Genomic DNA, 24,267 nt, shown 5'->3' on the forward strand with positions numbered 1-24,267 from the left:
CTCAAGTTGTGTGGAGGGTCCCACACGCGATGGTAGGTCCTGGCCTGTCCCCAGGTGGTGTGGGAAGGCAGTGCGCCATCCAGAGCTGTCCGCAGTCCCTGTTTTGAGTGCGCTGTTAACTGTGCCTGTCTGATTGTGAGGGCTTGGTAAAGGGAAGAGCTTGATTCTTGTGCTTTTGCTGTACGCCATCTCTGTCTCTCTGCAGAACATTGTGTCCAAGAACGCTATGCAGTACCGTGGGAATGCCCAGCACGATGCGCAGGAGTTCCTGCTTTGGCTTCTAGACAGAGTCCATGAAGATCTGAACAATGCAGTGAATTACAGCGGCATGCCTCCACTCAAGGTAAGGGATTTTGCTGGGAGCCAACGTGGGAGAGTAGCTGCAACTTTGCATACGGTCTGTCTTTTTAAATTAGATCTATGTGTTGGCTTCTCAGCTCTGATAACTTGTATGGAACAAAAGTTTGGGTTAAAATACTGTTTGTTTCTGGCCCTGTGAATGTAACTAACTGTTTCACTAATCCCTGGCAAGTGCTCCCCAATACAACCGTTTGTGAATGGTCACATACCGCTCTGCCAGAGCTGGGAGGTGTTACAGGGGAGGGACTGCCAGACACATCATCTGGTGTGAGATCCCTGCCTTTCCTCGGGCTGCCCTAGCTACCTCACATTCCTGCATAACTACCCATGTGAGCAGAGCGCACTTGTTTAAAAATTTTGTGACATTTTTCTGGTGGTTTTGAGCAAGGAGGGCACAAATTTGACAAAGAGTACTGGAGCCATCTAATGTGCTGCACCTCCATGCTTGGATGTGCTTCTAGGGTTTATTCTTCTCTTTTAGCCACCGCTGGAGGATGACGTGCTGCTCGAGGGACCAGCCTTTCCAATCAGTAGTACTTTTGTGCAGGAACTCTTTCAAGCCCAGTACAGGTATGATATTTTGTAAATTTTGAGGCATTATTGTATGTATTGGTGACCCCAGTATAATTCTACCCTGATGCTAGCTCCCAGTACAGTTGCGACTGGTGTCATTGTGTTAACAGCTGTTTCTGAACTCCTGTTGAATGAAATCTGAACTAGGATCTTGCTCTGGAGGAGAAAGAGTTTCACTACTTCTAATTTGGTATATTCTGTGAAAATCTACAGTATGTACCACCTCTTCACCTGCCCTCACGCATCCTGAAAGCAAGTCAGTGCTCAATGGAGCAAAGACTCAGGACGACTCAGTGCTGTGAGGCTTACCCTGGCTGTTCAGAGGCAAGAGCCTGTGGCAAGACCTGGAGGTGCCTGGAGGCTGCTGGGGAGTTACAGATCCCAGATGTCCTGCAGAGTTCCTGTTATCTGGCACTCGAGAGTTCTGAGCTGAATCTTTCACTGTCCCTTCGGGGTTTTCCCATGAGTTTCCCATACTTTTGGGAAGGGAGCTTTCTAATTTCAGAACTAATACAAGAAAACAACCTAATTTCCAGTGCTCCTCGATGGCTTGTATCTGTGCTGCTATAAGAATTTTAATTGCTGGGCTTTCTCCCTGATATTTGCCAAGGCTTCCTTTGCAAAGGAGAAGCCTTAAGCCTGGTATAAAACACGAAGCCGGTGGAAGGTGCAGGTTAATTCTGAATGCGAGAGATGTATTGTCTGGAGTTTCTCCCTTTGAGTAAGAGAGATCTGTACACCTGCAGTGCTGACTGTTGCCATCCCTCTCCCGTCAATTCCCAATCAGCCGGCTGAACATGAGCCAGCAGTGTGCCCAGGTGGCCAAGAAGGCCAATGGCATCCTGGCCTGTATCAGAAATAGTGTGGCCAGCAGGAGTAGGGAAGTGATCGTGCCCCTGTACTCGGCACTGGTGAGGCCGCACCTCGAATACTGTGTTCAGTTTTGGGTAATTTGGTATATTCTGTGAAAATCTACAGTATGTACCACCTCTTCACCTGCCCTCACGCATCCTGAAAGCAAGTCAGTGCTCAATGGAGCAAAGACTCAGGACGACTCAGTGCTGTGAGGCTTACCCTGGCTGTTCAGAGGCAAGAGCCTGTGGCAAGACCTGGAGGTGCCTGGAGGCTGCTGGGGAGTTACAGATCCCAGATGTCCTGCAGAGTTCCTGTTATCTGGCACTCGGGAGTTCTGAGCTGAATCTTTCACTGTCCCTTCGGGGTTTTCCCATGAGTTTCCCATACTTTTGGGAAGGGAGCTTTCTAATTTCAGAACTAATACAAGAAAACAACCTAATTTCCAGTGCTCCTCGATGGCTTGTATCTGTGCTGCTATAAGAATTTTAATTGCTGGGCTTTCTCCCTGATATTTGCCAAGGCTTCCTTTGCAAAGGAGAAGCCTTAAGCCTGGTATAAAACACGAAGCCGGTGGAAGGTGCAGGTTAATTCTGAATGCGAGAGATGTATTGTCTGGAGTTTCTCCCTTTGAGTAAGAGAGATCTGTACACCCGCAGTGCTGACTGTTGCCAATGATTCTATGATTCTATGATTCTCTTCAAAGAGAAAATCCTTCCAGGTCTTCCATGTTGGAGCTACTGTTGGTGAATTATTAATTTTGCAGTGATGTTTATTAAAAGAGAAATTCAGTGACTGGAGTGAAGTCTTTTCCTGGCATGCCCTGTAATGAACTTTGAGACTAATTACTTTAAAAGGATCTAGAAATCAGGAGTCCATCATTTACAGCAGCTCTGTCTATACAGCCTCCGTGCAGAGCTGCTCTGTATGGAGAAAGAAGAGTAGAAAGGGGCAGCCAGGTTGACATGCGAAGGCTGTTATTTGTGACTTGATGAATTATCCATGCCTGATGAAATGAGGTATAACTCTGTCCTATTATTGATATTTGTACTAGGTCCTCTCTGACGTGCCCTCATTGCCAGAAGCAGAGTAACACCTTTGACCCTTTTCTCTGCATCTCTCTGCCGATTCCTTTGCCTCATACACGGTATGTAACTGTCTTGAACTTAACGTTGGCTGTTTTCCATGCAGATAGCGTTGTTTAATTTGCTACAGAAGGAAGAGAGATGTCAGCAAAATCTCTCTGGTAAGTCTTTAAAAAAGATAGATAGGACCATATGGGGCTTAAATTTTTTGCATTGCAGGTAAATTGGAAAATTGAGTCTTTTACTTCTTTCAGAATGGCCCTTCGCCCCCACCCTTAACTTCCTATAGAATTAATTTTTGGGAGAAAAAAATATATTTGATTCAGGTAACCAAAATATTTTGCTTTTGACTTAATTTATAGCATTTTAAAATTAAAAAGGGGAAAAGGATGAAACATTTTTTTACTTTCTTTAGAACAGTCTCACTGATCACTCCAATTTCAAAAAGTGAAGTTAAAAGCTTTCCTGCAAAATGTTTTGCTTTATTGGCAACAGTTGTCTTTCAAAAAAAGAAAAAAGCTCCAGGGAGGAAAAAAATCCAGGTAAAAGTTCAGAGTGAAGAAAGAGATGTGCAGCAAAACTACCCGTTGTATAAATAAGCAACTCCTTCACCTGATGTTTTGGATGCAGAAAACTTGTATGGGTTCAAGAAGCAATGGAATAAAGTAATGAAAGAACTTATTAAATATGATGATGTCACATTTGGTTCAGAAGTCCCTGCTCCACCACCAAGTGGAGGCTGAATGGGTTTTCCAGGGAAGGTGTCCCTGGTAGGCTAGCTGCCCCACTCTTCTCTTCCCGAGGTAGTACTTCTGGTTGCTGGTGGAGGCAGGATTGAGTGTTGAGAGACAGCCTGGAGCAGCTGTTCCCAGCAGCGGCTCTCTGAGTGGTGCTTTAAGGTGCTGCCTCGGACTGTCCTAAGCTGCATTACAGGATCCTTGTTGGAAAATTACGATTGCCTTGTAACAGAGAGTTTTATTTTTAACTCTGTGGGGCTTTTTTGAGAAGACTTTCTGCTTGTGGGAACAAGTAACACCAGTCCGTGTAGTAAGAAAGGAGTCTTTGGCCGAGCGTAACTCCAGTGTGAGGTGGATCCGGACTGCCGAGATGGCCCTGTAGCTTATGGGCAGCCTGGATGCACCCAGGTTGGGCTGACTCTGTTCAAGATACTGCCAGGAAACGCTCAGCCCAGCCCCAGCAGTGCCTCCCGTGCTCTCCTCAGGCCGCTCTACGTCACCGTGGTGTACCAGGGGAAGTGCTCTCACTGCATGCGGATCGGGGTGGCAGTGCCCATCTCTGGAACGGTGGCCAGGCTGCGGGAAGCTGTCTCCTCAGAGACCAAGATACCCACAGAGCAGGTAACAGGCTGGTCTCGTCACCCCGTGTGCCCTGCCTTCAGTGGGAGGGAGTGCGGAGGCTTTCATCCCATCTTGGATATGTAGGAATTGAAATACGCTGCCCATGATTAAATGGGGGAAGCAGAGTGGTGATGATCTGGATCATGCTTTTCTCTGTGCATTGACTTTTTGAAACCTAGTGATGTTGGGATAGCCATCTGTGGAGCGTGCAGACCTTCTGCCTGATCACCTGGTGATTTGTGCATGCTGGCAGTGGGGGAACCATTGGGCACCTATGAGGGACTCCTCTGTAGGGAAGAGCTTCAAGAAAGCTGTCGGATCCCACCAAAACCTCTTCACATAGTGCCTTTACCCCAGCTTCTCCTTTATGGCAGTTGTTTTCCCTCTTCCTTGCTCCTGGCTGATGCCAGGATGTTTTGAGGAATGTCCTCTTGTAGCAGGAGAATGTCCTGGTCGAGAGATGGGGCAGCTCAGGTGGACCAGGCATGGATGGTTTAATGGGTTCTGGTTTGCTTTTGCTGACTCCAGATTGTGCTGACGGAGATGTACTATGATGGGTTTCATCGTTCCTTCTGCGATACTGATGACCTGGACACCATTCATGAAAGCGACTGCATTTTTGCCTTTGAGACCCCAGAGATATTTAGGCCTGAGGGTATCCTTAGTCAGAGAGGTAAGTCGATAACTCTGCTTAATGCCCACCTCAGGTGACTAGGTGAGGGAGGCTTGTTTTGGAAAAGGATATACTGGAGAATAAAAGTCCCACAAGCAGTTAATGTTCTGGTGTATTGATTTCAACTCTGACTTTGTCCAGACTTGTTCCAGCAGACTTAATGGTGTTGTCAGCCGGGAGGTTATCAAGAAGCGATGTATACTCCTTTCTTGCTCTTCCTGGGGCTGATTTTGCAGGCCAGGCTGGCTTAATGTGAAATCTATTGTCAGGCTTAATTTAAAGATCTGCTAGGGACCAGATGAAGCCACTGAAAATGTGTTATTTAAAATCAGATTGCCAGTGATGAATAAACAGTCTCAGGAATGAACAAACGCTTTCTCTTTCAAAGCTGAAAAAACTCAGCTTCTCTGCATCTCCCTCTCAGTGAAAGGGAATAATTGCATCCTGGGTAGACAGAGCGTAATCAAAGGCAAATTTTATTATTGGAAGTAATAAGTAGGGTTTCTGTCACTTTAGCTTTTCTTGCGGGCAAAGATATGAGTACTTGTAGAAATTACTGTGAAAAATCAGTTAGGTGAGCACTTGCATATAATTTCTTTCTGTAAAGAAATAGTCACTATGAAAAGTAATTGCTCTTTGAAGCCTTCATACAAGTAATAAAAATGGTCTTTGTTCCATACTGACCCGCTCCGCTGCAGCCAAAAGAGAGTTTCTTGAGGGGGGCATCAGGGCACTAAAGGCAAATGACATAACAAAATGTTTCCTTTCTCCTAATTTTTCAGGAATACATGTGAACAATAACCTGAATAACTTGAAATGTGGCACTGAGCACTCCCGAACAATATCTTACTCTCAAGGAACAGTGAAGTCTGGAAAACTGGAACAGTCCTCTACTAAACCAGTAGCAAATGACAAGATTGTCTTGCTGGTGTGTAACAGAGCGTGCACTGGACAGCAGAGCAAAAGGTGACTGACAGCTTCACAGTTAGTTACTCTTCTGGCTGCTTAATTGACTTGGGGTTTTACTCACCGCGTAGTGAAAACACAAGGTGAAGGAGCGACAGCTTGCATTCCTAGCTTGCATTAAGTGCTAAAGAACATGTTGATCAAAAAATGTTAATGAATGCAACGAAATATTCCTAATTTTGGTGGACTTCAAATAGTCCCGTGTTACTGGAAAGCGGTGAATGCAGACCAGTTGGAAGGACATACCACCTCTCTCTAGAGCTATCTGGTTTCAGACAGCAGCAAGCACATCTGACCAGATCCTGTGATGTGTGAAACTTTTAATTGGAGTGCAAACAGCGGGTGAGGGAAGTGAGGAACAACCATGGCAAAGGCATTTGTACCAACTGCAGACTGAGAACTACCTCAGCTGCTGAAGTTTGTTTCACAAAGAGTTATCCCTGCCAGGTTGCAAAGCTCTGCAGCCTGAAGCAAGCCGCTTGAGCACAGAGCAGGGCTGCAGCCCTTTAAAAAGGGCCCTCTGCATGGGCGGCCATAACAGTGTTCCCTCAAAGTTAAGCACCTCTCCTCTGGAGACAAGTTTTTAAATGCCTGGTTTCTGGGAAGTTTCATCCAAAGCATGCCGAGCTTCATAGGTGCTGAGTGAGGAGGAGAGTGGCACTGTCAGAGTTTGGGGATCGGACTGCTGAACAGAATAATCTTTTAATTGCTGCCTCAAATGCTACTCCTTCCTGTAGGTTTGGCTTGCCCTTTGTGTTGCATTTGGAAAAAACAATTGCTTGGGATATTCTGCAAAAGGAAATTCTGGAGAAGATGCAGTATTTCCTGCGGCCTACAGCCTGCATGCAGGTGAGTCAAATGGTTTGTCTGTTTTGAGACTTGCAGCTCTGTGTGACATGACCTAAAGGGGAAGCCAGTTACTTGGAGCGATAAACATGCTGCACATGCTGAACTGATGGCTTCCCAATATTTCTTTGTGCAATGATGTCCAAGGTATTCCACCTCATTGGTGCTTTTGTCTATTTGCTGAAAGGTACAAGTAAGATTAGACTGATCAGGTGAAGAAATTACATGCTTCACTTCCTTCCTTACCCCCAAGAAATACTTAGTGCTGCTGTCTGCACTGGAAATCCACTGGTTGGTGGTGCTTGCCTAAAAGGAAAGCTGAAACGTTTGCTTAGTGATTGCGTGTTTCTGATGAGAACTCCCTCTGACAGCAGAGGGGTGAAGAGGGGTGTCTTTGGTCACAGTAGAGGAGGAGTTGGATACAAAGCCTCAGTTGCTGTACCTCACCCCTCTGTTAGTTGCTTGGCGTAGGCATATTTGAGACCTTGTGCATTTGCTTTCTCATGTAAAACACACGTTCTGGGATAAAGTACATGTCAGCTGGTGCTGAGAGCAGGTTTGCACATAGGTAAGTTGGGTTTGAGTCACTGAGATGGCTTCTACTCTCTTGCAGGTTTGCCCATTCAGCTTGCGAGTGGTCAGTGTTGTGGGCATCACGTACTTGCTACCTCAGGAGGAGCGACCCCTCTGCCATCCAACAGTGGAAAGGTGGGTTAGCCCTCGTTCTCAGGAGCGGAGAGGTTTGTCAGCTGGGAACTCAGTGTGTAGCCATACAGAAAGGGACAGTCTTGGTGTGGATGGTGGGGAATGGACTTCACAGGCCTGAGGAGCAGGGAAAGGACTGAGTGTCCTCAAGAAGCTGTGTGAGGATTGCTCAGTTGTGTGTCATGCCATCTGGAGTCCGTCCTCCTTGGAAATGGAGAAGAGAATGAAAGTATTACTCCCCCACTTATTTTTTTTAGTGACTGTTATTATTTAGAAATTTTTGTAGATGCCTGTTCTGTAAATAAATGTATGTTTATTTACAGAATTAATGTAGTTAGGTAAATGCAGCTTGCCAGCTTTGCCATGTTCTTTGCTGTATGAATTCCTTTTACTCCTTTGCATACTTGAGCTGTGTGGGAGTGGAGGAAGGATGAAGGGCTAGTGGAGAGAAGTTATATGCATGTAAAAGATAACGTAGGCTTCAAATTGAAAGGTGGTCTAACTTCGGTCTGCTCCTCTCTCCAGGACATTGAAGTCATGTGGACAGGGGGGAACTGCTCATGTGAAATTAGTGGTAGAATGGGACAAAGAAACTAAAGAGTAGTAAGTATGAAGTAGAAAGCCTTAAAGTGTGTTCACCTTAAGAGTGATGCTTGTGGCCAGCTTGGCTCTGTGTGAATTGTGCACCCTTCGGCAAACACGAGACCCCTCAGAAACTCCACCCTGTGCCCTGGGGGACAGACTGGGGCTGGGTGCACTAGACTTGCTCCGAGCTGGAGTCCTTTTCTCTGTAGTCGGGGTTTTGCATTATGGAGCAGGCGTCTCGCCTGTGGCTCCTTCCCCCACAAATCATATTTGTGTGAGAAAGTTTGTGGGCAGTGAGTAGCTTTTTCTGTCTGAGAAACTGGAATGGGTGCCCACTGAAGCTGTTTACCCCTGTGTTCAGTTGTGTTGCCCTGGTGGGATCTCTTGCCAGTCGGCTCTCGCTCGTGTGCAATGGGACATATCCAGGAAAGAGCTGCTGTTTGTACCTTTAGGATGGCTCCTCGTGGGGAGCGGGTGGATGTGTTGGTAAATGTGTTGTCTCCCTGATGCAGCTTGTTTGTGAATACGGAAGAGGAGTATATTCCAGACTCCGAAAGCGTCCGCCAGCAGAGAGAGCTTCATCATCAACCTCAGACCTGCACTTTATCTCAGTGTTTCCAACTGTACACCAAAGAGGAACAGGTAGGGACAAGACTGTATAGCAGCCAAGACTCGGAAGGTCTGGCTGGTCCACATGCTGCCTGAACTCCCACACTCAGCAGAGTAGCTGTTTTCTGCAAACACTGATTTGTTGAGACAGGAGAATAAATTTGTAACACAACACTAGTTACCAGTCCTCCTAACAGAGTTTCTCTGCAGTGAGGAGGAAGTTGTGGGAGGTACTGCTTTTGGGTTTTTTGCCTCCTAAATGTTGATATGAGAACTTACTCCTCTGTTCTGCAGTAGCAATGTCTTTTTCTGGCATACGTTATAAAGGGTTAGAACAGCGTGGCTTCTTCATGGGAATTTACTGCTCTGTCTTGGAGCAATTGTGTGTTTCCAAGCCTGAGCAGGACTGGGGCTGGCTCAAGGCAACCGTCGCTGAATGGGACCCCCTGAATGGCAGCGCAGTGACTGCCGAGCTGAGTTCTCCAGAAGCGTGGCTGTTCTCCTCTAGCTCAGCTCATGGCGTGAGGAGGTTGAAGTGGCAGGAGAGATGATGTGCCATAGGGCAGACTAGAGATGGGTCTGATCTGGCCCTTGCCTGGAACACATAAGCAATCTGCATTTCTTTGCCAGAGGTCTCTAATCTGCTGTAAAAAGGGATGGTCCTAGAGGTGGATTGCGGATCCGTGATTGAACTTTAATAATTTTGGAGCCTCTCTTGTCGCTTCTTTCAGAGGTGAGGGAAAAATTGTTTGACAGCTTAAAGCTCTCTGGCTTCTGAGTTTTCTGAGCACTGGGCTGTGGAGGGAAGTGCATGTTGTGTTTGTGTCTTTGAAAAGACAAATTCTCCTTGGTGGACAGTGAAAATCTCTGCAGTTTGTAAGTCTGTGCCATTGGCACATAGGGAGGAAGAGGATTTCCAGAGGGCAGCGAGGTGTCAGAGATGAAATTCGAAGCACATCTGTCTTCTTTCTGTTCTGATTCTTTCTTTGTTGCTAGTTTTCTTGTGAGAATACTTTTACTCAGGCTGCCAAGCCTGTCTGCTTTTTGCCTTTGTTTTTTCTTCCCCACTTCAAAGGGATTGGGGTTTATAAGGTGCAAATAGCTTCTCAGCACAGCAGCACTAGCTAAATTCTGTCTTGCAGTGGGAAGTGCCTTCTGCGTGAGGCGCACGTGTCTCTTTGCTTGTCACTATTTTGAAAAGCATCATTGGGAACCCTGCATTTCCAATGAGCTTGATAAATGCTGGAGGTAGATAGGGTGCAGGTGTCAGTGTCTGCACTGGGCCTGGGGCAGCAGAGGAACAGTGGTGTAGTAAAAGCTGCCTTGGAATTTAGAAACTCATACCCACTGATGCCTCTTCCTTGTAGCTTGCCCCAGATGACGCATGGCGATGCCCACACTGCAAGCAGCTGCAGCAGGGTAGCATCACACTGAGCCTCTGGACCTTACCTGATGTTCTCATCATACATCTCAAAAGGTTTAGACAGGTAAGGATGTTTGCAGTGATGCTGGAGGACTGCTTCTCAGCCAGGGAGTGACCTGACTAGACCACCTCTTCAGAAGCAGCTGTTCTGCCCTATGCATTCCTCTCCTGGGTTTTTGTTTTCTCCAAGTGTGGTGGCCTTGCTGCCACTGCAGCTCACGCTATTCTCTGTTTACACAGGAAGGAGACCGAAGGATGAAACTTCAAAACATGGTTAAATTCCCCCTGAGTGGCTTGGACATGACTCCTCATGTTGTTAAACGCAGTCAGAGCAGCTGGAGTCTGCCATCTCACTGGTCGCCCTGGAGGAGACCTTATGGTCTCGGAAGGGATCCTGAGGACTATATCTATGACCTGTATGCTGTCTGCAATCATCATGGCACCATGCAAGGGGGACACTATACAGGCAAGTATCCTGCAATATTATGTACGTTGGATCCTTTCAGAAAGAAAACGGTTATATTTTCTATTGAGTGTCCACAACTTCATCTTTCTTGACAAAAGGACCTAATCCAACTAACAAGGGCGGGCTATGTAACACCTGAGGGGTAACCTTCTATTGAGTGTCCACAACTTCTTCATCTTTCTTGACAAAAGGACCTAATCCAACTAACAAGGGCGGGCTATGTAACACCTGAGGGGTAACCTTTATGACTGTGAGGAATGGAACAATGCCTGGTGACCCCAAATGTCTTACTGTATGTTTCTTTCTCTGCTTTTTTTTGTTTTCCTTCAGAGTAATGTAACTGGCCTTTCATGTTTCAAAAATGCTTCTGGCCACTCAATGCAGAACTTCTGTAGTTGCAAGAGGCTGTTATACATAGGAAGTATTTGCACATTGCCTATGTGCACAGCCAGTTTATGAACTCCTCTTTGCTTGTTTCAGCAGCTCCCAGAGCACCCAGAGATAGACAAAGTTGCTTGGTGGTTCTTAGGATCTGTGTGACTTCACGCAGCAGCCCAGAAAATGTGTGTGTCCGGTTTTGCCCTCTGATGTACGTCTCTGGGCTGTGTTGTCCTGGGTGGGCTCAGTTAGAAGGAGAATCACTGATGGAGGCAGACTGCCACAAGTTACAGAACGTGAAGTGAACGGAGCCACCCCAAATGGTGTTCTGTTCTGAGCAGTAGTGTTGAACAAAGAAAATCCTGAAATGTGAGCTGTTTATTGTATTCTGGTGGCCTCAGGCCCCCATCTTGCCAGTCAGACTGGAAGAGGATGTGTTGCATGAATAAATCTGTTCCTTTCATTCTCTTCTGAGTCCATCATAGCAGATAAGGTCATGTTTAAGTTATCATACAGCAAACCTGAGTAGCAGGAGTGAGGAAAGTCTAATAGTAATGTATTTTCTCTCAGCATACTGCAAAAACTCCGTTGATGGCCAGTGGTACTGCTTTGATGACAGTGATGTTCAGCAACTTTCTGAAAACGAAGTCTGCAAGCAGACAGCTTATATTCTTTTCTACCAGAGACGCACAGCAATCCCGTCGTGGTCTGCTAACAGCTCTGTGGCAGGTAAGCCCCGCTGGCATTGTCAAGGAGTGGTTGTAGTTTGTCTTTCATGGATAGGTTGTCTTTCTGAAGAATTTTCTGCCCAGCTCTGCTTAAGCCCCCACTCTGTCCCAGAATTCAGCGAGGCTTGTCTCAGTCTGCTGTCCATCAGAGGCTGTGGGAAACTCCCACCTCTTCTGTTAAGGCTAGTTGTGGCAAAGAGGCTGTGGAAATGGGGGAATCCCCCTCCACCCCCATGGGTAGTTCTGCTCAGAGCTGCCCTTGTCAAAACCATGACATAAAAATGTGACTAGCTCATTCCCTCCAGCAGTGCTGTTGGTCTCAAGTAGGCAGCCAGCAGCTGAATGTGTTGGTTGAACCCAGGGTGAGCTGGGGGCAGACACAGGCTTGGTCACTTGGCTTTGGAAAGGAAAGGGTTTGCACTGCATTTTTGTGTCAGCTCAAGGACTGCCCTCTACCTGTGTGCTGCACTGATTCTTTTGATTCACAGCATACTGGGACAAGTGCAATTCTGTCTTTCACTTACGACCATAACTATTTCATAAGAGTAAAGACTTATTCTCTTGGCAGTATCTGGATGCTGTGGCTGTGTGGGCCAGCTCCAGACTCCAGGTGTCTGTCGAAGCCAGTGCAGTGCAGTACGTACCTGACTCTCAGTAGCCTTCCAAGGTTTCACGTGTTCTGTAGCTGTGTGCTGCTGGCCTGATGTCTGTGCCTGATTCCTTGCAGGCTCCACAAGCTCCTCGCTCTGTGAGCACTGGGTCAGCCGTCTTCCTGGTAGCAAGCAGCCCAGCATTGCTTCAGCAGCGTCATCGCGGCGCACGTCTCTGGCTTCGCTCTCAGAATCGGTAGAGCTGACCGGGGAAAGGAGTGAAGATGATGGTGTGTATCAACACTGCAGCGTGTGGGGGATATTGGGCCACTAGTTCTTCTGTTACAAGATCCCTACTAAGGTAGCTGCAAAATATGTAGTTACAAGGGGACAGTTCCTCTAGCAGCTGGGGGAGGCAGGCCCTGTGTCAGTAGGAGCAGATGGGTTCTGGCACAGGTGAGCTTTTTCTCTGGTGTGAAGGGATGGAGAAGACCAGGGCAGGACCCTTAAGGATCCTTTCTTTGAAAGGAAATACCATCAACTAAACCTCTCAATCAAGAACTTCTTGCGTTTGTGTTTTTTCTGGGTTTCACTGCAGCACCTTTGCAGGGTGGCTGACATGTCACTACAACTTAGTGTAGGTACTCATTGTCTGCTGCCATGCTGCAGAGGACTGCTCCCAGGGAGGTGTGAAGATACGCAAATTCACTTGTGTGTGTGCAAGTAACTGTTCAGTTCCTGGCTTTGCCTGGCTTCTCCACATAGTGCCTTATAACTCTTGAAAATGTGGAGCTTCAGGGGTCAGTCTGAGCATTTTGAAGCGGGTATAGAGATGTCCCTGCAGCAGTGTTGTGATCTAGCTGTCAGATCCAGCCGTGGTAGTTGCATTTCTAAAATGCTTATTGTTGTACTTTGTGTTTGTAAATACAAATACATTGCTTTATCTAAAGAGGTAGGAATCCTACTTTGCCTTTTACAGGGTGGTATGGGAAAATATTCTTTCATACAGAAAAATGTATTTATGGCAGCATAATCATAGTTGGTGAACTCATTGCTAGCTTCACGGACTTCCAAGGTACAAAACCTGTGTTTGGTCTCCCGCTGTTTGGGGATGAGAAGAAAATCTGGATTTTCAATTACAGGCTTCAGAGTGAGTTACTTCTGGGTGACCACTAGCAAATAACAGTTGTTGAGTTCCTTATTCAGCTTTTACGCAAGAAGCTGTGCCTGCAGCAGGCATGAAGGGATAGGTACACAATCTGGTGTAGGTGGGCTGTCTGACTCGCATATGGAAATAGCGTCTGTGGATAGGTGGGATAAACCGACTGCAGGCTTGGCTTTCATACTGAGGATGTCGCTTTCTTTCCCTGCAGGAGGATTTTCAACTCGTCCCTTTGTAAGGAGCGTCCAGCGTCAGAGCTTGTCATCTAGATCTTCTGTCACCAGCCCGCTGGCAGTGAGTGAAAATGGTGTCAGGCCCTCGTGGTCACTTTCTGCAAAACTGCAGTTGCGCTCCAACTCTCCATCGCGCTTCTCTGGAGATTCCCCTGTACATACCTCTGCTTCCACTCTGGAGAAGATCGGGGAGGCGGCTGATGATAAAGTCTCCACCTCTTGCTTCGGCAGCCTGAGGAATCTCTCTAGCAGCTACTTGGAGCCCTGTGATGGCAGTCGGCGAGAGCACAGGACGGCTCGCAGAGCCCCCTTGGCTGTCATGGAAGGGGCATTCAGGGAAGAGTCTGTTGTAAGGACATCTAGCTCAGATCTTTCAGATGGGTATGGTAAAAGCTCTGTGCAGCCAGACAGGAATCACCCTGCTTTGGACCCTTTCGATAACAACAATCAAATCGCCTTTGTTGATCAGAGTGATTCTGTGGATAGCTCTCCAGTCAAGGAGGTGAAAGCCCCCATTGGGACAGGGCTGGCTGCAGAGAAGGCAGATGGCACCCCTAAGAAGGTTCACAGCTCCAAGGGAGTTTCTGAGCCAGACAAAAGTTTGAGGAAGGGAAGGACAGTCTTACCTACCCAAGAGACCAAAGTCTCTCACTCTTCTCCTCCGCTAAAGAGTTCCCAGAAAGTTTCCCGGTCTAGAAGTAAGACGGACTCCTCTAGGGCCAGTGGGCGACATGGGTCTCCTGCTCCCACTCAGGCTAGGAAGGACCATAGCACGAAGCCCCTTGAGGTGGCTGTCCCATCAGCTCAACAGAAGCAAAAGTCGGGTGGTTCTCCATCCTCCACAGCTGCCAAGAAAACCCCATCAGGCTCATTGACTAAGGGCTCTTCTGCTGGGAAGAGCCGGACTTCAGACCGAAGCCTCAGCAGGGAGGGCTCTAAGATAAGTCTGGGGTCAGATAAAACAAGCGTTACCAGCAGTTCAAGAACGAGTTCCCCGCGGATAAGCCACTCTAGGAGTGACAGCAGGGCAGTAGACAGCAAGCATGTGCGGAGTTCCTCTATGGCCAACCTGCGGTCTCCAAATGTTGGTGTGCGTTCTGGTTTGAAGAGGGACAGCAAGTCAGAAGAGAAAGGATTGTCTTTCTTTAAATCAGCCTTAAGGCAGAAGGAGACCCGGAGGTCTGCAGATCTGGGAAAGACAACGATGCTCTCAAAAAAGACAGTGAGTGGCAGTTCCAAGTCAGGCAGTAAAAATGTGCTGGAAGACAAATCGGAGAAAGGTGTTGTCCCACCAGCCTCTCAAACCAATGCCAACATTACCGCAAAAGAAAAACTTGTCCCAAAAGATGCCACACCCAACAAACATTCTCTGCTATCCAGTCGCAAGTCCAAGTCTTCCCAGCTAGATCCCGGAGTCCAGTCTCCTCCTTCCAGTGGCAAGCAGTCTGCTGACAAGCCGCTGAAAAAATTACCTTCCAGCATGCAGGTGTCTGTACGGCCTTCTCTGGAACCTCAGTGAAATGCTGCAATCCAGGTGTCTTTTCTGCTGAGAAGCTAATTTATTCTGAGCTCTTGTTTTTTTGTTCATGTGCCTAATGTATGTTTTGAGGAGAAGTTAACTGCAAGTTGTTAAAGCGCCTTTTTATTCTGCCATCAAACCAAATAGCCACAGGCAGCCAGCACTGATGCAAGTAGTCTAGCTGGAGTCGTTGTTGAACGTGAATGCAGCTGTCCCATAGCACTTGTACAGGAGTCTCTTTATAGCAAATGCAACAACTTTCTTCAGATTCAGGGTTTGAAATCTGAAACCCAGTTGTACTGACACTAGTGTGCTTTGTAGAGCTGTGAACTGATATTCCTTTGGTCTTGTTCTGAGCAGGCTGTGTCCACGCTGGTGTATGGCCTTGTTCTGAGCTGTGGAGGATGCGAAGGAAACTGGAAAGGGGAGACTGCCGCTTCTTTATGCTCTCTCTCAACCCTCTCTCCCCGCTCCCCTCCATTTTTCAAGCTTTCTAAAGGGCAATATTTCAACACTAATGTTGTTTCTCAGGTATATACTCAGCCAGTATAGGAGGGACTAGCATTAGTGGATGGACAGAAAGGTACCCGTGTGTCTGTGCATATGTGTGTCTGGAATAGATTTCGTTTTTGCATTACAACAGCAGAAAGTTTTGTTTCATTTTTTTTATGAAATATAACCTGCATTTTTTTTGTTGCTATGTCTATGAAGAGTTTTACTCTGTCCATACCTAAGGTGACCTCTACCCTGTCCTCTTTAATTACTTACTTTCTTCTGAAACACTATACTAAGCAACAGAAGAAATCAGCAGCTGGTTGCCAGCTCGTACCTGTGAAAGTGCTAGGCGGGAGATGGTTGCAGTGCCGTAGGAGAGCTGTCTTCATGCACCTGAATGGCAGTGATGCTGTTAGGACCCCTGTTCAAACTCCTGAGGAGTGTTTCCTAATGTGCTCAGATGCTTAATTGTAGTGGTGTGAATATAGCATCTGTTATTTATAGGAGTAATGTTTAGATAAGTCAAGTGTTGTCTTGTCTTCTCTGCCTTCTCTGAGCATGCTTTGAACAAGCCTCTTCGTGCGGGTTGGAGGGGCTGTACCAAAATACCGTGGAGCAGTTTTCACATTCTCCAGGGTGCTGCTACATTCCTCCCTTCGGCATGCTTGTCACCTTCCCCGGCGGGTCTGGCTACCACATGTCTCAGCGAAGCGATCCCCATTCTTCTTTGGATGACAGTCTCTATCAGGGTTAAAACACTACATCTAGTGACGTCTTTGTTTACATGCCCTTCTTACAGGGGAGATTCCTCAAGTTCTTTAAGATTCCTCTTAAAAGGTGGATTCCTCAAGTCCTCTTATATACATGTGGTGTAATCTTTTTTTTTTAATTTCATGGGTGTTTATTAATGTGCTGCTTATCCTTTATGTACAGCAGCAATCTGTGTAGGTCACGACATGCAGCAGCTGGCAGTGTGCTGGGCACGCTTGTTTTCTGAATGAGGTCTTTGCCTGTCATACAGTCGTGTTTGGCAAAGCTTCTCCAGGCTTATCTTACGGACAGACCTATTTGTACATCTTTTCTGTCACCGTAACAAACAGCCCTTGAACAAGTAGTGACTCTGAGCTAGTCTCTTCCACCTCCACTCTTGAGCTGATATGCTGACAACCCTGCAAGAAGCCTTGCCCCCAGGTCTGCTGGGCATGGTGCTGCTCCGTGATCACTTCTTGTACTCGGCTCACCACACATCTGCAGCAAGCTTTGGAGAGAAGTGTTTTGGGGGTAGCTGACACCTTGGAGAAAAGGCAGCGTGTGTGTGGAGCTGAGCTGGGGGTGCTACAGAGCTCTGGTCAGTGTGACGGTGAGCCCACCTGCAGTATAACCCTTGTTCTGTCCTGATGACATTCTGCAGTACTTGCCTTCATGCAACCCAGAAGCAATGCCAGTAGCCTGCATGTCTTTACAATGTGCTGGACTCTGTGCCCTGGACTATGTTTTTAAACCTGAACATGACCATCTTCTTGATGCATTTCTTCTCCCAGGTATTGTTTCAGTCTCATTTATTGCAGCAACAAGAAGCAAAGACTGCATTACTTGCTTCTTAAATGTATGACTAGGATTATTCTTGGATTATTTTTTGTTATATCCAGCAGAGCAGATAAGACTTGCTTCACATTGTAGTACTTAAATTACTCCCTGAAATGCTGATGTTGAAGCATTTGTTTAAGGTTTTATCTGTATTAAGGTCTTGCACTGTGTTGGCTCTTCTCTTGTAACAACTCTTCTAGCAAGAATGTACTTCTGGTAGCTAGTGCAAACTTGGTTTGGTATCTTTTAAAATAGACAGAACCTAGTTTTCTGTGCATTTTACCATGGGATATTTGTGCAAGGTTATTTTTATCAAATGACACTTTCTTTTCATGACATAGTTCACTGAAGAAGTTTAAACTGGAAGCTGGTGTATGGTTTTTGAGGTGTTTTTGCTCCTGTATTGCATGCCTGGACTGAAGGAAATCTGAAGTCATGTCCAAGTTGGCATTTTAGCTGAATGCCAGTTCAATATGTTTGTATTTGGGGCATGAGAGTGATCATTAGAGCTCCCATTTAGACAAAATGGGAATGGAAGGTCCTGGTGCCAAGTGTTCCAGCAGCTGATGTTAAAAGCAGTTGAACCTCTGCAATCCCATGATGTGTAATCTAGCTATTTTTCTGTGTATTCTCCGTAATTCCTGATGGAAGTTGCTGCCAGCTCCAGCACTATCTACTCTGCACATGCTGCCAAACTGGATTTCCTACCTGTCCCTCTGAAAACAGCAGCTCTGGTGCACAGACTCCTCGCTCCGCAAATGAGCATGGAGTGGGCAGGAGAGGCTGTACTGACAGTGCCCTCGTCTTAGAGGAGATGGTATGCTGCTCTTCTATGGTGGGCTGCCAGCACGTGGCGTGTCTTCTGGCTCAGGAGGGCTTGACTTAGGGCGTCCTCAGGCAAAATGTTTTGACTTACAAGGGTGCACTGTAGTTCGTGTTGAATATAAGGCACACACCAGGCAAAACGTGCAAAGCATGCCCGTGCAGGACCTGGAAAGTGCAGTCCCTGTTCTGTGGCTGGGTCCACTCTGTAACAAAGCAGTTTGGAAAGCAGCTGTTTGCTGCCACTCTGCATCTCTGCTTTTCGGTATCACAGATTTCCACTAGTATGTGAACTTCCTTGCACAGGAGAGGGTTGAAGGGTGTGGGTCCAGGAAACAACAATGTTCATTGTGAGTGAAAACCAAGCCTCGTTGCTTATGTTAAAGTCATGGCTCCATCAGTGATGTAGAGTAAATCTTTCTAAAACTGAATGTAGGTTATTGCAGGCCCTGCTTAAAGTGATTTGGGGAAAAGCAACATCAGCCTTCTCTCCTTGCTTTAAAGCAGACTTATTTCTTAGCCCTTTCATGCGTAGGAATTCCTGTCCATGTGTATCGCGTTGTTCAGATGTAAGGATGTGGCACGGTACTAGGCAACACACCAGAGAGGGATCTTCCAAGTCCTAGATGCCACACCACCTTGGCTTTGTGTATTGATCCTTAGAGCAGTGAAGGCTTGAGGCTGTTCTGAAGCAGCCACTTGTATGTGGTCACCTCTTTTCCTTAAAATTCATGTTTGGCTTCAGAAGCATTTGTGGCTGTGGAGGAGGTGGGTTCTGCCATCTTCTGAAGGTCACCGCTGGCCAGGGATCTCCACCTGCCCCTGGGTGGTGGCACGTGGGGCCTGGAGGTCTTGTGGCTGGGTGTCTGAGTGGGACGAGAACGGCTGCTGTCCGGGTCTGCTTTGCCAGTCTTGCACAGCCACGGTGCCTGGACGCAAAGGTTTACAGGGCAGCCTCACGCTGGTGAGAAATGCCTTGAAAGGGGGAGGTCCAGCACTGTCCCTGTTCTCAAACAGCCGTGCGAGCTCCAAGGGAAAGCAGGCTTCAAGTCCTCTGAAGGGTTTTATGGTGTGTTTCCAAGCAACTTTGGGTTGAACTCACCTGCATCGGCCATGTGTAACTTGTATTTCACATCACATCTCTAGTCTGACACTTGCTCCTGTTCCTGGAATCAGCCCTCTGGGCGCAGGAAAGCAGTGCCTTCATTCCAGTGCTAGATTCCTGCTGGAGTCACCTAAAGAAATTATTTTTACCCTTTTTGGGCTGCGTCTTTTGGATAGTGTTTAGTAGTATACAAATTATAAGCACATTTTCAATGACGTGTATTAAAGAGGCACCTTTTATTTGTATTAATCACATTTGATAGACAATTTGGTGCCTGCAGTTCTCTGTAACTTGTAAGTGTCTCACTTTGGGTGTATAAATTGTTAACCCTCTCAAACTTATCAAATATGGCTAAATAAAAAAAAAAAATGCTTAGGATAGAAAATTAGCAGCTTAATTACAGTACATTTATTCCACTGCAAGTGCCCTCATCCGTCTTAGCTGCAGGGTTGTTTGCTTTCCAAAGCTGAAACTTGAGCATGATCAACCATTTTTTCTCAGTAATAAAGGCAGTTTTGCATGGCAGTTCTCTCGCTGTACCCAAACGCATGCACTTACTAACTATGCAAGCATCTAATACAAACCATAGACCGTGCTTTCAGTATCAGAAGCTGCTAGGTCGACTCTGGAGCACTGCTTTGAGTCTGTATTTCTGTTTCTTGGTGCAGCTGCGTGTCAGCGCATAGGAGCATGTCCCTGGGTTCCTGCTTTGTTTGCACATCTTTGATTCTTTCCTTTGCAGAATTCTGCATTACTGACAAGGCTGGAGTGTAGCATAACGTCAAAGCGATCTGAAATGTTGAAATGAGAACAAACTGGTTTTCTGTATTGTATTGCTTTTTCTTTTTTTTAACAGGGAAAACCTGATCAGTGTTCTGTATGTAGCCTGCCATTTTCCATGTAACTTTAATGACGTGTTCTATGTTGTGAGAAGAGGCAGTCACCTGTAGCCATACGAGCACTCAAAAAAAGAGTTTTTGTTGAATTTCCGTGCTAAGGGAGCAGTTTCCAGTTGCCAGTGTGCTGCCTGTACTAGTAATGGGGCTTCTGCCTGCCTTCCCGGCAAGAGCCGTGCTGGGCCCCAGCTGCCCGCAGGGGTGGCTGTGCTTCCCGTTTGTGCTCCAAAACCGTGGTGGCGTTTGCTTGTCTGAGCCGTGCTCCCGTCGGACTGCAGATCCCACCGGGGTGGTTGCGCACATGGTGCGGCTGGTGGCAGCGTGGGGCCGGCCGGGGTCGGAGCCCGTGGGGTGTACTGGGCAAAGCGGGCAGCCGCCTGCTCGAGGCGGCTGACTTGGCAGGTTGGCGAGGTCTCACGAGCAGCACGTTTGGTTAGCAAGAGGTGTAGGTCCCGGGATTCCTCCTGGGCTGCCTGGCCGTGCCCCCGCGAGAAACCACCTTGCAGCACCCTTGTTTTCACAGAGCAGCCGGTCTGAGCCACGGCTGGGCATCGGGCAGGTTCTTGGCCCCGCTCCCCCTGCGGGCTCTGTGCCCGTCCCCCTTGGTCAGCCGGCACGGAGAGGATTTGGAAATTACATTCCAAATAATTTTACTGTCTTTTTTTTTTCTTTGTCATTTGCCTACTAATCCAAAATAATTTGGCGGTATCTAATGTTATCTGTGGAGGGAACTGAAATTTAGTTTTAATCTGTGGTGAGATGAAAGTACTACATGGTTTTCTTAATAAAAGCACCATAAAGCATTTACTATTAGGAGCTTTATTTTGTAAAATAAAAGTACCTGAAGACTTGTACAATATCTATATTAGGTCTAAAGGTTTAGGGAATCTTCTATTTTTTTAAAGGCGATAGCACTCAATTTATCTGCAAATAGTGTTTTTTAAAAGACACAGATTAAAACTAAGTGTAAACACAAATTCCGTTTCACTCTAGGCCCTGCAGCACAAACGCGTTGCAAGAAAGTTAGTGTTAGGTTTGTATGGCATTTGTGCAGTGCAATAAGAAACCATTTTTAGGTGCTACATTGCCTTGGGTAGGGTGACACAAGGGAATACAGGCTACAAGTGGCTAGATTATTTTCTTGTGGCCTTCCAAGTATTAATTTGTACAGATTTGCTCACCAACTGTGCCTCACCATTGGTTAAAATTGAATTTTAAGTCCTGTTGCAAATGCAGTTTCTCTTCTGGACACAATGTCAGATTTTACACTGGAATATCTACAGTTCTAAAAACTGCATGTCACATCACTGTACACTGATACTGGGACGTGGGGCTTGCCCACACCTTTGATATTCTCTTCTGTATTTTAATGTTTTTGAACTGTACAGTAATCTGGAAAGCAGGCTGTCTTTACTTGGGATTGAACATTGTACCATAAATTTTAAATTATTTGAGGACAAGTGCATGAGACTGTGTCAATGCCTTTTATTATTTATTTGTATGTTTTATTATTCAAGGTGTATGCACTTTTAATATGCAGAATTTATATTTTTATGTTACAAATAATTTTCTTTCAGAAAGAAGAGTTTGAATATGAGGAATTGGAATTAAGTGCAAAAAGGGGAATATGTAAGAAAATACAATAAATTTATTACTAGGCATCCTGCCTGAGTGAGCGTTTTTCCAGGTCCGCATCATCGCCTGACAAGGCGGCGGCAGCTGCGCACCCCGCTGCTCTAGCCTCGCCGTGCTCCCTGCTCTTGCTGGCAGGTCGTGCTGCCCTGCCTGCTCTCCTGCTGCAGAAGGAGAGCGTCTCTCGGGGCAGGGTCGGTGTCTGCGGGGGGTAACCGTGGGGGGCTTCAGTGCTGGCTCTAACCACCCAGCCGTGGCGGCTCTGCCCCCTCCCTGCGCAGGCATGGGAGGGGGGCAAGGGCTTAGTAACTTCCCTCTGCATCCTGAACAGGGCTCGTCTCTGCTCCCCTTGGGAAACAAAAACCTTGGAGGCCTGTTTTTGGGCGTAGACCTGTGTGCTGGGGAGGGGGAGACATGGCCTCCTACCTTACTCCCCGGTGGTGTCCCTGATGCTTCTCTCTCCACAGACCGGCAGCCCAGGTCTTGCTGCTGCTTGGCCGGGGTCCCTGCTGCTGGCACATCCCAAGAATGGGGTGCAGGACCTGGACGGAGCCTTTTTGTGCTGGTGAGTTTGGTCTGTGAGCCCCATGGGCAGGCGGATGCAATCTGGCTCCTCTTTGGAGTTCGGGGGCTTATACCTGGCCAGGCAGAGGTGGGGGTCTCCCCTGCCCACCCGGCCGTGCCTCGCATCTGGGCTCAGCCTCCCTGCTTCTGCCCCTAAAGCCCTGCGGAAAGCTCAGGCCTCTGCTCGAAAGCTGCAGCTGCCCCGGCTCCTTTCTGCCCATGGGTACCTGATCACGGGTTCCCATCTGCATTGGCCCTGTGTCCCAAGGCTGCACTCCCCTTGCTGGCGGGTGCAAGGCTCTGGAGGGAACATCCCCATGTCCCCCTCTCATGTGCAGTGCTGGTGCTGGCTGTGCTCCAGCCTGCTCCTTGTCCTCTGGCCGCTCTAGTGATGCAGCGTGCAGCTCTGCTGCTTGAGGTTTGGTTCAATATTAGCCTTTTTTAATGGTTCTTTATTGAACTGAGGCTTAAACTGTGCAAGAGCGATAGTAACAGTGTTTAATTGTGTACTCCTCTAGCTCTGTCCTAATTAAATATTGTTTTTCATTTAACAGGGTGTTCAGCGGTGGCTCTCTGGCCGTGGAGGAGAGTGTGGGCCGCTGGGTGGGAATGCAGATGGACTGCTCCTGCCACCTCCTCACCTCGGCCCAGCGAGGAGGAAGAGGAGGATGGAGTGAGGTGGGAGGAGGACGGACTGTTGCTCCCGGCTGCTGAAGGGAGGACCTCTCTGTCTCTGTCTATACGGGTGGCTGCGTTGTCTGCAGGGGACACCCTCGGCTGGGTGCGCTGCTCCAGCTGCGGCTGCTGCAGACACAGCTGGGCAACTGTCCCCAGGGCTGCTGGGCTGCTGGGGCTCTGGTCTGGGGGGCAAATGGGGTGCGAAATGCTTTAGCAATCCAGCGTGTCACCTCGGCTGAAGAACAGGAGGGAAAAATGGAAGACGTTGTGGTTGGAGCTGCCTGGGGGCATTTCCACTGCAGACTCTGATCTTCCTGCTTGAGTGAGCCATCAGATCGGTGTAGTAGGGGCTGGTGCTCATGCTTTATAAACTTGCCTTTAAATGCAGGTTTTGATTCTTAAGGGTTTTTTCCCCTCTCCTCTCTCCTCCTCCCTCCTGTGTACGTACACTCTTTGAGATGCAGCATCACAAAAACAGCGCTCCAGCTGGAGAAGCGGACTTGGAGGTTTGGTGTCGCTGCTGGGGCTGCTTTGGTCTGGGTGGGCAGGTCCTGTCGGCCGAGAGCATGGCTGGGGCAAGGCAGTTGAGCGCACGCTGTGCTCTCCAGGCTCCCGTCCTTGGCTGTGGGGCTGTCATGTGCAGTTGCAGAGAGATGACTCTGGTTGTGGGCTCTTATTGTGGAGTTGTGGCTGGCTGCTGCTATTTGGTTGTCACCTTTGCTATATTGCTAGAGCAAATGTTCAGCTCTGCAGGGCGTGGGGTGGGATGGTCGGGCATTTCCCCTTCATTGGATTTGTTTGCAAGCTGCTGCTTGTGGCGTTGATCTACTCCAGAAGTCAGCGAGGACAGGGGTGGGTGGAGATAAGGTGGAGAGTCTCTTCTGCTTTATTCTGGCCAGTTCTGGGGTGAGGCAGTTCTGCAATATACTTTTGGTGTGAAGAAGAGCCTCAGCCCAGCCTCCTTATGCCTGTAATAGCTGCTTTTTCCCTATAAATCTTGTTGCCTTCCTGCCTCAGGGCTGTAGAACGCTGTCACCTCTCCAGCCCTGGGGACAGCAGTAAGCTGCACCACGCTGCATGGTGCACTGGTAATCTCCAGCTTTCTGGACAGAACGGGGGAAGGGCAGCTTTGCCCCGGAGCGCTGGCTGGAGGGGCGCACAGGGCTCGTCCCTGCCCTGCTGAGCTGGCGGGAGCCCGGCCGGGAGCACAGCGGAGCTCCGGCTAAAGTGGAAAATACGCATATAGGGGACCGCTCTGCCTCTCTCCCGATTGCGCTGAGCCGCCTTAAGTTGCAGCGCTGGCTCCTGTGATTGCCGTGGTCTTCCAGCAGCCGGTGCTAGAACCACGGCCCAGCCCCGGGAGCTGCAGAGCCGCCG

At 47.9% G+C, this 24,267-nt stretch overlaps 1 protein-coding gene across 1 annotated transcript; it reads left to right on the plus strand.

Moving 5' to 3' along the window:
* The first annotated feature begins 208 nt into the window (after positions 1–208).
* On the plus strand, positions 209–20,285 carry USP31 (ubiquitin specific peptidase 31). The gene is made up of 15 exons (XM_009286508.1): positions 209–343; positions 842–930; positions 2,840–2,932; positions 4,093–4,228; positions 4,757–4,901; positions 5,684–5,867; positions 6,605–6,716; positions 7,327–7,421; positions 7,944–8,021; positions 8,516–8,645; positions 9,980–10,099; positions 10,276–10,501; positions 11,450–11,608; positions 12,335–12,487; positions 13,571–20,285. The coding sequence occupies exons 1-15, from the start codon at positions 227–229 to the stop codon at positions 15,109–15,111; spliced, it is 3,378 nt and encodes a 1,125-aa protein (XP_009284783.1). The 5' UTR covers positions 209–226; the 3' UTR covers positions 15,112–20,285.
* The last annotated feature ends 3,982 nt before the right edge of the window (positions 20,286–24,267 follow it).

This window comes from Aptenodytes forsteri, unplaced genomic scaffold (genome assembly GCF_000699145.1).
Source record: "Aptenodytes forsteri isolate BGI_AS27 unplaced genomic scaffold, ASM69914v1 Scaffold55, whole genome shotgun sequence".
NCBI lineage: Eukaryota > Metazoa > Chordata > Aves > Sphenisciformes > Spheniscidae > Aptenodytes > Aptenodytes forsteri.

Excerpts from the sequence above, each read along its gene's own strand:
- USP31 (XM_009286508.1), top strand. The coding sequence starts at position 227 with ATGCAGTACCGTGGGAATGCCCAGCACGATGCGCAGGAGTTCCTGCTT. Across the intron at positions 7,422-7,943 it reads TGCCATCCAACAGTGGAAAG|GACATTGAAGTCATGTGGAC; the intron begins GTGGGTTAGCCC and ends TCCTCTCTCCAG. Across the intron at positions 10,100-10,275 it reads ATCTCAAAAGGTTTAGACAG|GAAGGAGACCGAAGGATGAA; the intron begins GTAAGGATGTTT and ends CTGTTTACACAG.